The sequence below is a fragment of the Papilio machaon genome, chromosome 2, assembly GCF_912999745.1.
Source record: "Papilio machaon chromosome 2, ilPapMach1.1, whole genome shotgun sequence".
NCBI lineage: Eukaryota > Metazoa > Arthropoda > Insecta > Lepidoptera > Papilionidae > Papilio > Papilio machaon.
The window spans coordinates 5007395-5022237 of NC_059987.1; the positions used below are offsets into that span (position 1 = coordinate 5007395).

General features: G+C 32.8%; 2 protein-coding genes across 2 annotated transcripts; both read left to right on the forward strand.

Annotated features, from left to right (window-relative positions):
• Positions 1-40: 40 nt before the first annotated feature.
• LOC106708992 (translocating chain-associated membrane protein 1) lies at positions 41-2773 on the forward strand. The gene is made up of 9 exons (XM_014500626.2): positions 41-172; positions 288-438; positions 520-708; positions 796-949; positions 1103-1280; positions 1668-1783; positions 1971-2116; positions 2373-2487; positions 2590-2773. The coding sequence occupies exons 2-9, from the start codon at positions 304-306 to the stop codon at positions 2685-2687; spliced, it is 1131 nt and encodes a 376-aa protein (XP_014356112.1). The 5' UTR covers positions 41-172; positions 288-303; the 3' UTR covers positions 2688-2773.
• Positions 2774-6311: 3538 nt separating this feature from the next.
• On the forward strand, positions 6312-14762 carry LOC106709100. Its single transcript, XM_045683449.1, has 4 exons — positions 6312-6425; positions 7831-7992; positions 11329-11437; positions 14218-14762. The coding sequence occupies exons 1-4, from the start codon at positions 6371-6373 to the stop codon at positions 14342-14344; spliced, it is 453 nt and encodes a 150-aa protein (XP_045539405.1). The 5' UTR covers positions 6312-6370; the 3' UTR covers positions 14345-14762.
• The last annotated feature ends 81 nt before the right edge of the window (positions 14763-14843 follow it).

Here is a 14843-nt window from a genome sequence, read left to right on the forward strand (position 1 = left end):
TTAAAGCACTGTTTTGGTGTTCCAAGTGCCAACTCGGCCGTCAACAAACATCACCATCAATTTCAGGTTGTTGACGTTTCACCGCGTAGCAAGTGAAAGTGTCACGTCAGTTGAATTACTGTCAATAATTTTTTATTCTTATTTCTGATTAACTGCAAGAGGCTGCCTAGTGGTACGGATTTTCAATTAAATTGTTAAAAGCAGTGTTTTATCAGTGATTCGATGTTTATAGAACCTGTGTTCAATTGATATTTAAAGTGAAATTCACAATACGGATATTGTTTTAGGTTATTACCAAGAACGATGGGTGTAAAGCCTGCAATTGGAAGAAAATCTAACAAGAACCCACCGATTTTTAGCCACGAATTTGTAATTCAAAATCATGCCGATATCGTTTCGTGCGTTGTTATGGTTTTCTTAGTCGGTCTGATGGTCCAGGTAAGTGCTAAAGGGTTGCCACGTAAGCTAAAAAAATAATTTTTGAACAGTGTGTAAAGATTTAATTTTGTTGCTTTGCAGTCGACAAGTCCTGTTGCGAGTTTATTTATCGGTCTACATCATAATGTCAGTGGTACTGAGCCAACCAGGGATGTGCCAAAGGGAGAACCATTTTTGTATGAAGCTGGTTGGAAAGATATTTGTGCAGTATTTTTCTACTCACAAGTGTGCATAGTAATGCATGCTATCCTGCAAGAGTATTTCTTAGATGTAAGTAGATGTAAAACTTAATAGAAGTCTTATTTTAGTGATCAAAATAAATTAAAAAGGGTTGTACTTAATGTATTTTTTTTTTAGAAAATATCAAAGAAATATCATCTTTCTAAATCAAGGCTGAGTGCACTAAATGAGTCTGGACAATTGGTTGTGTTTCACCTCGTAACTCTGCTATGGGGTGGCGATGCTATTCTTCGTGAAGGATTTATCTTTAACATTTCATACCTTTGGGATGGTAAATATTATTTCTACATTCTAGCATAATATTACATTATATAAGAGTTTTAATAAGCTTTAAATTTATGTGTTATAGGACTGTAGAATTTTTACCAATGTAATTTTTTATATGAATTTTAATTGTATTTGCTATAATCTTCTTTAATTTAAGGTTACCCTGATCACCCGATGAGCTTCCTTTTGAAGTTGTGGTGGGTAGTACAAGCAGCATACTGGGTGCACACCATTCCTGAATTGTACTTCCAGAAGGTTAAGAAAGATGAATGGGCCGGACGCATCAGACATGCTGCTGCTGCTTTTGCTTTTGTTGCCGTGGCATACGGATTTAAGTAAGTTTTCTCAACAGTTTTCATTTTGGAATTGGTTTATTAAAATTATAATTTTTTTACAAATAGGCTATATTTATTAATAATTAGTTTTAGGCTATATTTATTTGAAGCTTAAAAAAATGGTAATAGTTATTGCAAAATATTAAAAGTGGTTATCATAGAATTGCAATATTGTATTTGGTAATTGCTTTTTTAATAATATAATGCAACTTATAATGTTACTTAATCTACATATTACACAATTTGAATGTCTTATGTAATTATGTTATATGTTGAAATTTTTTGTTAATTATGTGGAAAGTAGTAGACTATCTTTGTACACATTTTTGTAATCATATTTTATTAGTGTTAATTTTGTGTTTTTGTAATATTTATAAATCCTTTTAGATTCCAACGTGTTGGAGTGTGCCTCATGGTGCTGCATTCCCTGGCCGAGTTCATTGCTCACAGCTACCGTCTCAACACCATCCTGAGAGGAGAACGTGAAGATTACTTAGATAAATGTATGTATTCATTTTGACATTACATTTTATATGAGAAATAATTATAATTATTAACAATTAACTGTTGAAAAATGATACATTACATTGTACTACATTGAACGTTTGATGATTTTCTGTAAGTAAAAAAATACTGATCACAAAGTGACAAAGTTGTCAATTGGTGACATGTACCATGTGTACGTAACAGTCCTGAGCGTGGTAAATGGTGCGGTGTTTGTGACTGTGAGACTGTGCTCTCTGGTGCTGGGCGTGCTCACTTTCTACTACGGGCTGTCGGGCGTCGCGCCGTTCCTCGTGCGTGTTGCCGCACTCTCCGTATTGGTCTCATTCCAGGTATATGTATTATATTTATTAAGTTTGAAAGGAAATATATGGTGTTCTAGAATATAGTATGGCTGATGATGGAGAGTTTACAAGTTGAAGAAATGTAGTTGCAGGGTTCATTTAAACCAATAAATATGAGAAAAAAGTTTTGGAATCTTTGTTGGAAGTTTATATTGTTATCCTAATTGCTTTCAAATGTTTAATTATCTATTTTAAATGTAAGTAATAGAAATTCTTTTAGCAAATAGTATGATTTATTTTTCAGGTGTTCTTAATGTTTAACTTTATCACGGAGGCCATCAAGCAGAGGCAGGAAGCTCGCCAACTGGCTCTGAGTAAGCCCAAGAAAGAGAAGAAGGAGAAACCTAAGAAGGAGAAAGGTACTTTTAATACAAATATCAATATTTCGATTTGCTCATCTTTTATTAAAAAAAAACACACACACAGACACACATAAAACTTTTAAACAAAACTTTTTACAGTTAAAAAGATCCCCACTGATGACTCTGATTTACCCGAAGTGGATCAAAACACAAACAAGACATTGAGGCAGCGACAGGCGGCGGTCAAAGCTAAGTGAAAACGCACAACGTAATTCGTAGCTAAGGAAAGTTAGCTTGTCCCCATCCCGATTTAACGTAGGACGTACAACTATACATTATTTTTTTTATATATGTAACAAACTGAAGCACAAAATTCCTAGTTACTAAAAATCTTCCAATATATATTTAAGGGATATATTTAAAAATTTATGTTAAAACTTCCAATTGTTTCGTAATACAGTTAATTAATCTGCGCATTTCATGACATGTAACGTAATTTATTTATAAATAAAGAATTAATACGCAGATAGGCACATTATTTTTTTATAACAAATCATTACATTATCTTTCACTTACCACTTTAATAATGGTCTTGATTAAATGACATCAAAAATGTGTATAATTTGACATTTTAAACCAACAAAGACTTTAAATAACTATCTTTGACTAGTTTAAAAATTAAACAAGATTTTTTTTAAAAAATAATTCAATATGAGTCGTATTTCTCACATTTAACATCTGAAAATATAAAATAAGTTTATAACACTTGGTTAAATTTTGATTAAAAATATATATGCTTTTTGTTTGGGCCTATCTCTGTATGTAAATCTTATTTTGACACTTTTGTATGTAATTGTGTTGTCTACGTATTCAAAAAGCTGCATTGTCTGAACACAATATTGTCGTAAAGTATAGTGGATACAGGGTTGTAAAAATATCTCTTTAAATTGTAAAAACTAAAAGTCTAGGTTAAAATGTTGTTTGTATAAATATATTGATAAGAAAATATACTGTGGCGATGTAAAGTGCTCACAACATAATGATAAATTCCATTTGATAATTTTTTGCATTTTTAATACAATAGATATATAACAATATTTAACATTTATTCGATGTTTTGTGGATTCCAATTTGAAATTATTATTTTATGAATATTTTTCTTGATATAATACACTTTTAGGTATTTTTATTTTTACAATAAATAAGGTTTATGCCTTCCATTTGAAGTCCATTTTATTTCTTTAAAATTTTAATTTAAATTTTGAAATTTTAATAATTAAAAATTAATTTTGACATGCGCTGACTGATTTTTGTATGGGGATAATTTATCGAGAACCTAATTATTGTTTATACTCGTATTTGAAAAACGGACGGCGTGAAATTATTCTTCCTAATTGAAATTATGCTCATAACTTTATCACGTTTCATGAATATTGTCAATTTAAAAAGCTTCATTGTATTTTTATTTCAAAATAAATTTTGTAAGAATTTATTTCTTAATTTTAAATCGATTTTTATTTTATACCCTCACATTCCTGAATACTCATTGCTTTTAGGAGCTAATCGAGTAAACTATATTATTAATGATATCAAATATCTTGGCGGCTCTGAACATTGTACCGAGTCTGCGCAGAACACAATGTTCGTCGTACTGTAGGAAATGGATGCGGAGGCAGGAAACTACCTAAGGGATATCGCTAAGATATTTGAAAAGACGTACAGCCTCATTTCGTATGCTAACTTCGAGGAACTCGAGAAATTTTTAAGCTTTGCATCTCTTCCCATTAAACCCAGTGAATACAGTACGCCTCCTTCAAGCAACAAACCCGAGGCAAACGAAATCACTTGATTATAGAAATTGTAAAATCCTACACAAAACTTACCGACAAACTATCGATCGAACCGAGATATGAAGGAGCACTCTGATACGGAATACTGTACAGCAATGAAGTCAAAGTTGATACGTCGAGGTTCCCTCTTGGAATGTTATATTTGAGATGGAAACAAAATAAACTATGTAATGTTTGCTACATGAAGCTCCTTCAAGAAGCAGGCGTATCACCATCTCAAAGGCCGGCAACGCATTTGCGATTCCTCTGGTATTGCAGATGTCCATGGGCGTCGATGAACACCTTGGTGTTTCCGCTGCTCGTTTGCCCCCTTCTCTTATATAAAAATATAAAAAAATGCAGTAAATGGTTTAAATTAAATTAGCTTACTTAAAATAGGTTTAAATTAGCTTACTTATTTATACAAAGAACAATACCTAACTATGACATAAATTGGAACTTAAATACTAACCGCGTAAAATCCGTATATAAAATAAACTGTTGTGTTAATTGATCATTGTGTTCTTCATTTGTGTGTACGATGTAATAGCTGTTGGAAAATAGTTATTTATCAATATTCCTCAGAGGATCTTCCTGATTTAATTTTATGCCATGAATATTTCTGTAATGATAAATTTGAAATGATCCACATCATCATAGTAGAGGGTCTAGTAGATATTCAAATATAATATGTATTAATTTTTGTTTTCTTTTATATTTATCCACTAAGCATGCTTACCCGCAACTTTTAAGGTGCTACTATCTCACTAAAATTATAAATGCGAAAGTTTAGATGTATGGATGGATATTTGTTAGAAGGTATCTTCAAAATGGATCAATGGATCTCGATGAAATTTGGTATTTATGTAGAATATAATCTGGAAAAACACACAAGCTTTTTTTTTCAATCGAAGAAATCGTGGGCGACAGCTAGTAGTTAATAAAACACACATCACTAATATGTGTGGTAGCTCATTTAACTGACTTGATCTGCAGATGAAACATTTGTCACTGTCAATAAGGAATCCTTTGAAAACTCAATTATAATCATCAACCATCAAATACATGGTAAATTGGCAGCACTCGTAAAAATCATAAAATGCAGTGCATTGTTACGTGACCTTGGAACGTTTAATGTTGCGTTTAACTCGTATTCATTAGCTGATACTTGTCATGATTACCTTCAGATACGTCAATAATAAACAAATGTTACACTGAAATATTAAGTTTTTTTTTTAAATTAATTTATCTGTTCCTGAAGTAATCGTTTAAACGAAACTATTTTACATCATCTGCCGATGAAACTTAATATCAGATCTTAACTTTAGGACATCATAATTTCTTTACCTCGTAAGATTTAGTCCATTTTTCATTCATTTGATTTTATCATAAAAATAATTCAAGAGCAGTTACGCCAAATGATAATAAACCCATAGGTTCGAATCGTCGAACCCAAACTCTATTAAAAAAGTACATCTACGCTCCAAGCTCCAGTTCTCGGCGACATTTAAATAAATACAACCACATACTGCATTATAAATTTGCACGACTGCTTTTCTTGGGAAACACACAACACAAGACTGCTTTCTTCTGAATTTTAGCAGACTTTTACGAATGTCTGAGTATTATAATAAGATTGTATACTTTTTTCAATCGTTATCAGAAAGTCTTTCCGTATTTTAAGTGTGTCTGTAAGTTAATAATACCTATTCTTAAATATTAAGGTTCGATTAGTTAAATATTTTTCTGAAAAAGATCAGTATTGATACTATTGACCATCAAACCCAAATTAAAGACAATTCTGAGACAATTTACAATATCTTCATTAACATTTTTCGATAAAAAACTTATTAAAATATCTTACTATGTCAAGCCCCAATCTAATTAGATAGTAACCAAATGTAAGAAGCTCTATTTTTTGTTACTAGTTCAGTCATATCATGTAGCCAATTTGATGGTAATTTTTTGCTAAGCGCGACCGTTAGCGTTCAAAGTGATGCACGAGTGCAGGCCTGGCGTCAACGGGAGATGTCATATTATATATAAGGTGCACGTGAATGTGCTAAAGCCAGTTCTAAAGCAGTATCTGAGGAGGTAATACGTCGCTCGACATGCAGTGCGTCATTCTCTTCGTGTTGGTCGGCGTCGCGGCCGTGGCGCTCGCAGGTTAGTGGCCCCCTTGTTTTTGCCGCGCTTTAACCTGTCATCGTTTCCTCTAGCTTTAGATGTATAAGTAATTTGGGATTCGTTTCAGATGAAGCTATATTGTAAATCTTTCGTTTTGCATGCTCAATCTCACTTTACTGGTAAAAGCGAAACTTCGAAGCGAATCCCGTGGAGGAAAACCACAGCCTCACTTTTAGTGTCTTATGTATGATACAAGAAAATATTACATGATTTATTTCCACAAAATGTAAGCACCAGCTTCTTAAAAATATTTTGATATCACAAATTATCAAATAAGCTAAGTTAACTACTTATTGGTTTTACAAATTTGTTTTTCTAAGATATGTAAAAATACATTGATTTAAGTTGGTAACTTATTCATGAGATGTTATAAAATCCCGTGAAAATCAGAACTGAATGTAACTTTACTTTTCCAAGAAACGTTAGTTTTTTGCACTACATCGCCATTATTTTTCCAATAATTTTTCTCCTCTTCTTATTGACAGTTGTAACTCTTCTATTTAATACTAACGTTGAAAGGTAAAAATCATCATTTACTTACTCGAGCCGTTTTCTCATTTCCCGCCTTTTATCTCAAACAAAAATTATTTCTAATTCGAGGTCCAATTTTGTACTGAACGTATGTTTTTTTTTTTCAACAAACTGTTTCAATGGTAATATGCCCTTGACATGGCAGAATTTTAATTTAAGATGAAGCCTTAGTTGTTAATAATTTCAATACAAATAAATACTTCGTTAGATATATTTCTATTTTATAGTATTGCATTATGTTTGTAATTTTGAATGATATAAAAGATGACCTACAGAATGTATGTTCTATGATCACGATATTTTAAGGACGTAGCTATAGAAAGCTCACGAATTGTACATACTCGTGTAATGATGATCTCACTCCGCTGACTAATATGTGCCTTTTATCTTAAGAACCGTAATTTTTGTATATATTTCACCTTGTAATGGAAAAAATAAACAAATTACGAACAATAGCATGCAATAAATAATTTGGATTTTGAATTTCGAATCGAGTTAAAATGATATAAGCAATTATGAAAAAGCTCAACAATATTTCATGATTTCATAAATTTATTTCCACCGGAATTGACCAATAAGTAAACCATGAAGCTACAATTTTTCTAACATTTGACGATAAGCTCTTAGTACCTATGTTTGATTTTGTTTTCATTGAATTGTGCCCAAAGTTTTCCTTTGAAGGTATGATATAGACGGAAGACAGGTCACAAAAATAGGCCAAATTTACAACAATAATTTTCGATATTCAGGTAATGACAGATCACCGCCGATGCGATGACTCCAAATAAAGTGGCATAAGGACAGGCAAATGATGATGGAGATTTTAAGTTAGTTTATTTATGTTTTCTTTCAGATGGCCAGTTCTACGTTCCACGTGCATACTACACAATAGACGCGGAAGGGCACGCATCCGCTCCGGTGCCACTTCGGAGGCTGCGCCGGTCCCTGAGCCCCTACCCCTATGGATACGGCGGCGCGGACGCGAGCGCTACCGCGAACGCGAATGCTTACAGTTGTAAGAAAAACAGTGTTATCTAAACTTTATGGCGGCTCACAATTATATACGAGACGCGAACAACATAATTCTAGGTATCAGCGGAACGTAAACTATTACCCCTAGTAGTATTGCGTCCACCTGGCATCCTGCAAAAAGCTTGCAGCTAAATACGATCATGTTGGAATCTTATACTAATAGCGAACTTAACGTATTTTGATACGAGCAAGTCTTTTATTTATGTTTTCCACAGCAGATTCCGAAAAAGATTTTTTTTATTAGTGTAAAAACGGTAAAAACACATGAATAAATTTAACCACATCTAAACATTACATTTATAAGTCATTACATTTATTCAGGCTTAGGATTTCAATGACGTAGAAACATTCAGGACTCAATTCTTTAGAAAGTGAAAACAAGTTACATCTATATAAATCCCGCTAAGGTTTAAATGATCTGTAATTAGAGGATGGCAAAAGATAATTGCAGCTCAGTATTTTTTTTTCCTCAACAACTTTAAGGGAAAATTATTCATCGAATCCATTTATATACCAACATATACCATTCCTGGACTGTCTTAACAGGTCTCACATATATTCCGATTAACTTGCTCATAAGACAACATCTTAGCCAAGAAATGCCCCTTAAAATTAAAATTAAAATGTAGATTCTGCCAACTCCACAGACTGACACTTTGAATAAATATTTTTATGCGCGTTCATATTTTTATTCACTATAATGATCAAATAATAAAAAAAAACAAATACAATCTGGTTATATCGCAATGAACTTTTATTAAATAAGTACTTGTTGATAATGTCAAGTTAATCAAATAATTTTTACTTTAACCGGTTGAGAATCTCCGTCCTGTCTTTTTTAGACCTTCAATAAAAACAACTTTTACATTACGTACTTTGTTAACTACAAAACAACTTTTAATAACAAAAACAGAAATACATTTTTTTTTTCAATATAACCTCGTTTCAGTTCTTTGTTAAACTTCTTTATAATTTTTTAACAAAATATTAATGTAATTTGTGGCAAAAAATCTACTTCGATGAATTCGTTTTAAAAATATTTTTCTAGCCGGAAATAAACTAGTCACATATACTCCGCCTCGTCCTCTACAATTATATTAATTTGTAATAAAGTAATGAAAAGTACGTTTTTGCTTTAACCTACTCACTCTACTCATAAAAGTACCCACTCCAATCGGCCAAAGATATGGACGGCAAATTATACAAATTCTCCGTTAACATTACTAATAATAGCTTTTGCCCGCAACTTCATCTGTACGGAATTCTAAAAAAAAACTAGTAATAGATATAGCCCATGTCGCAGAGATGATATAGCTTTCTAATGACAAAAAATTTTTTGAAATCGGTCCAGTAGTTTTTGAATTTATTCGTTACATACAAAAAAAAAAATCTTTCATCTTTATAATATTAATATTGATATAGATATATACTTCATTAGGAGTAGATTCTTGCATACGATAATTACAACGGTGCTTTAGCTTCACATAAAAGTGATTATTCGACCTGGTTTTTAAAATTGGCCTTAATTCAGGACGGTAAAATCTAATAGTATGTATTAGTCTCGCATTCTTTAGTCTCGCATTTATTATAATAATAGCTTTTGTAGACGAACTGTTCCCTAAGCAAGGCACGCACTTTGCTAACCGTACATCCGCTGGACGACCGGCGGCTGACGGAGTGTCTCGGCTCGTCGAACGTTGTTTAATTAACTACTCGATCGCATCTTTCTATGTACCGTTACCTGTTGACTTGAAATTCTACTGTATTCTCTGCTTGTACGAATACGTGAGAGCAATGACAACCGCGTCTTCATTACTTCTGAACTACTTAACGTGCTATTTGAAATGCATTTAAAGTGCTACTAATTGTTTTATTTTTTCTCTTTATATTTGCCTTTTTAAATGTAAACTTTTAAGCATCAGTTTCTATACGAATAGGTCAGTTATCTTTTTAACCCACTTAAAAAAGGAAGAGGTTCTCAATTCGTCTGTTTTTTTTTATTAAAGGTTATATCGACGTATGAACGAAAAGGACGCTATACTATACCCTCTCAATCTGACATTTGACTATACCACAGATACAAAAAAGTGTTGTGAATTCTATCACAGGTTCACAAGAACACATTAAATGAACAGTTAATATACAAACTTTACTTTATGAATCAATACGGTGTGTTATATTTTGTTCTTATGTTTGTTCTTAACACTTGTGGCGCCCTCTATGGTAGTGGTACGTGGGTACTCGTTTGTAAAAACTTGCACCTTTGTAAGCTCAGGTGACGCGCCGACTGTTATATTGATAACCGATTGTTTCTTTATTCTTTTGTAGCTGTTTTTTGGTAATGTCTAGTTTTTTTTTAAATAATTGTAATAGTGCTCTGTTTGCACTTTTAAATGATAATGTAAAATAATGTTTTACAAGTATTAATTGTTCATCTCATACGATTATCGAATTCGTTTTTTTTAACAGGAATATATTAGCGTTTAGGTTATAAGTAGTTTAGTCATGGATAAAGAAACTAATCGTTAATTGGACACGATTGAAACATCGTCAGATTCTTTTGATAGTCGTGATGTAACCTAATCAGGCGTGTTTTGTTTTAAACTTAGTCACGTTTTCCTGGTAATGATTTTTGAATCATTGATGTTTTCAACTTCCTGTTCTATAGTTGTTAATGTAAAACGGGAAAACACTGACCAAGCTTCGATCTTAATGACTTCAAAAGTTCGTTGTGCATTCCTAAGGTCAAATTACTTATGTACACAATGTACACTTCGTCTAAATGGTCATTCGGTATGCGCGAGTATGGTCGCAACATAAACCGTGTAACAGATAATTTCTACGTGAAGTGCGTTCGTTTTCCGACGGTATATTTGTCGTCGGTTCGTATAACGGTTTCAAACTTGGCGACTGATCGTCGCAGTCTACAAAAAATATCCAATGCTACAGAGAAATTCTATCTAGGTTAGGCTATTGATAGGTTTTATCGAAACGTTATAGTGAAGGGTGCTCTCATTTGAGTCTCATGCTTTTTAATTTATTTTAACAATCAATGAATGTATCTGATTGTGACCATAGATATGCTATACAATAATATTTTGTGTTCAAATTTATGAAACTGGAAAGGGTACCTATAAATTCTTTTGAAAGTTAAATCAAATATTCAGAACAATTTCTTGATGCTGAAGTCTGTTTATCTGTTATAAGTAGACACAAAGCTTAATTGTGTACAAGGTTTTAATAGTGGATAAAATATTACGTGCTGATGTTATCGTATATATCTGGCCTTTGTATTGAAAGGTATTTTTTCATATTTCAGGGGGCGGTGGAGACGCTCGTGCCAACGCTAACGCCAACGCGTACGCGGGCGCTGGAGGCTGGAGCGTGCCTCAGGGGGCCTACGGTGCAGCTAACCCTGCCGCTCTCAGGTAACTACGTAACTATTGACGTAACCTTTTGAAATAATTTGGCGGCTATTTATTTTGGAGGAATCGCTACGCAGAACATAATTTTTTAGGTGTAGCGGGATGCGAGGGGACGAATTGCGCAACTCGCGAATAATGTTGTGTCAAGTTATTTGAAAAAACATTGTCTCATTCGAAAATTGTCTATAAACCATCAATACTTATGTTATGATCTGTCTATGTAATCAAACAATACTAAAATTGTCATAACGTATGTGTAACAATGATGGTAATTCATGAGAGCCTTAGGTAAAATCTTGCATATCCATTAAATGCAAGATTTGTATGATTCTTATATCTTACATGACTCTTGTATCTACAGGCATAGCATAATGTCTTAATGAGATATGTAACAGTAAATAGCTATTTACTTTAATCAGAAAGCTTTCGTTATTTTTTTGTGTCAATAGCAAATTTAAATATAAAGAAAAAATTAAGTTAAAACACATTTTCATTAATTAAAATGATGTTTCTAACAATGTGGCTTAATACTTATTAATTACATTTGTGTTTGTAGGCATTAATGTAAGCAACGGTGAAGTGATCAGAACTAACTCCACGGTGTCGGCTCATCCATCCTGAACGCGCATTTTCCATCAGCTGCACGCCGCCTCGCTGTCCCGCAGCCCCAGGCTTCTCCCGTGCAGCTGCCGGAAGATACATTGCTATTTATTGTAATTAATATCTACTAATAAATGTCTTCGACGTTAATTTTATTATTTACTTTTAATACAATCATTCCATTTCTTATTAATTACAATGAAACAAAAAAAGGGACAACTAGGGTGTTTGATTTTCAATTGGCCTCAATGCCTTTCTAAAAGAAATAAACGCTTAAAAGACTCGAATAAATACTTGAAAAATGGGATTGGTTGGTCGCTTTATGAATTTAAAAATTATGGCCGATGACTTTGAAAATTTTTAAATAAAAGAGGACTGGTAAAGAAGTAAATGATAAGGAAGTAATGGTAATTAAATATTGGGCTTTCATTCCTTTCCGACGAGCAAGATAATGCAATGCAATGTCCCGTGATACGAAAACCTTTTCCCACAATAATACAGGCATATAAAGCTAATTTAGATAGACTGTCAAAAAAGTGCAAAGTGGTTTTGTTTACAATCACTCGTAATATTTTGGCAGGCGCTGGTAAATAAAAAAAACTTTACTTGTTTATGCTCTTTGTCTAAGAACATTTTACAATATGGAATAGGTAGACAGACGTAGGACTTGCTCAAGGTTGCTATATACATAAGGGTAGCAATTGGTAAAATCAATAATGATTAAAGTTCGTTCGTCGAGAAAGTTCAAATCATTTAGGTTTGCCCCGTTTCGGGCGTGAAAGATAGATACGAAGACTTTCTCGCAAATATTCGTGTTAGTCCCCTGTACATAATGTTTTGAAGATAGAAATCACGTATTGAATAATGTCCAACCATACATTATTCTAAGCTTCACTAGCAACTGTCTTCATTTAGTATTCAAGCCGGAAATTAGTAACGATTAATGTACATTCGAATAATCTTTACTAATATTATAATGCGAAAGTGACTCTATCTGTTTGTCGGTCCCGCTTTCACGCCAAAACTACTAAACCGATTTAAAATAATTATGGTACACAGATAGCCTAGAGCCAGAGAAAGCACATAGGCAACTTTTTAAATAGAAAAAGTTTGCAAACCCGTAGGTAGAGATCACGGTTCTCCATTTATCCTAAGACACCTTTCTTGCTTCTTCTGTATTCATACATCTACGCATACGTGCACGTCACTTAAGTAATATAATTAAATGCTACCCGATGACAACATTTCAACCATAATTAAGTTAGAGTCAAGATCAAGGCCATTGAAATTTTAATGTCGCTTCTTTATATTAATTTCAATATTTAAATGTTTAAGACACTACATGGAATAGAATTTTTTGTTTGTTTCATTTAAATAATGAAGTGAATAAAAACTAAGTTATATCCAAAAATTAAAGTTTACTTAAAGAAGTAATACCAAAAGGGTCATTACGAAAGTTGCGTCCATACAACGTCGCATTTAAGGCCAAAAATTACGTAAATAAGGCGTCGGTTATAATTATTATGGACAATAAATTTCCATATTATGTTAATGCTACTAAACGTTGATGAGCTGCCGAGTTAATTGACAAAAGCCAAACAGATGCTCTGCTTAATCCAAAATAAAATACAGTCGAATCTGGATAATCGAGACCGCGGTATACTTTTCGTTTATTAAGGTTTCTCTCTTATGGAGATGGCCTTTCGGGACTGGACTTTCGCTTATAGAGGATTCCCGCTTTTTATAAATGGTATAATAAATAAATAAACTCATACTAATTAAGAAGTAGAAGTCAAGTAACATTCTGATTAAGATATTCTCTTGTCGATTGGTATTCTCAAAGGGTATTTATTATTTTGTAAACTGGGAAGGCGAGATTCTATAGCATGAAAGACAGATCTTGGCTATTATTTATAGGCTGGGAATCTTGCATGTTTTATGAATCCTAAACATTAAGGTAGAATTAACTACTGCTTACAAAGTTTTTTCATATGGAAATTACTTCATGCTGATATATAACGACTTTTACCCATTGAAATCCGAAACAAGCAGATTTAATGTGTTCTCAGTAATAACGTAGTGAAGCGAGGAAGAAAAAATACATCGTAGAAGACTAGGGAATAACAGTAGAACTTTCTGTTCAGTGTGGAATATGTGTTATTTCAATTTATTTTTGTTCACAGTGTTGGTGGTTTCCGTCGTCAGTTTGGTCCTGTGTCAGGTGGGCGTTCTGTTTCTGCAAGCTCCTCTGTAGGACTGGACTCCTCCGGCCAGGGATACTACGATCAGTACACTTCTGTCTCAAATTAAATCTCTTTAAACAATTGACAACGCATCCCTTAAATGTTTCAATGACTTTTTATCAAATTTATTTTATCCATTTTGTCATGATCACTCTTATAAAAAAGACCACTTGTAATTTATATCTAAACACTGCGATGGAAAGTTTCTTTTTTTGGCAATTACGTAACCTGGAAACGAGTTTGACGAAAAGATGGACGAAAATTTAAAATGATTGTTCATTAAATACGAATACAAATTAATGTCTGGCATCGAATGAATCACGCTATAATAAACATATATCACCGAAAACTTGATCGAACATAAATATAAAATGTTGTGTTCTGATGGCATTGCAGGTGGGATTCTTGTTTAGCTAGATTAATAATAGTAATGGATGGATGAGAACGTAAATTAATAATAACACACATAACTAATTCATGTAAGATAAGTCCTTGAAAAATAAAATTATTTCTACAATGAACAAACTTTTATTTCTTTAATTACAATACCTATTATTTATTATTTA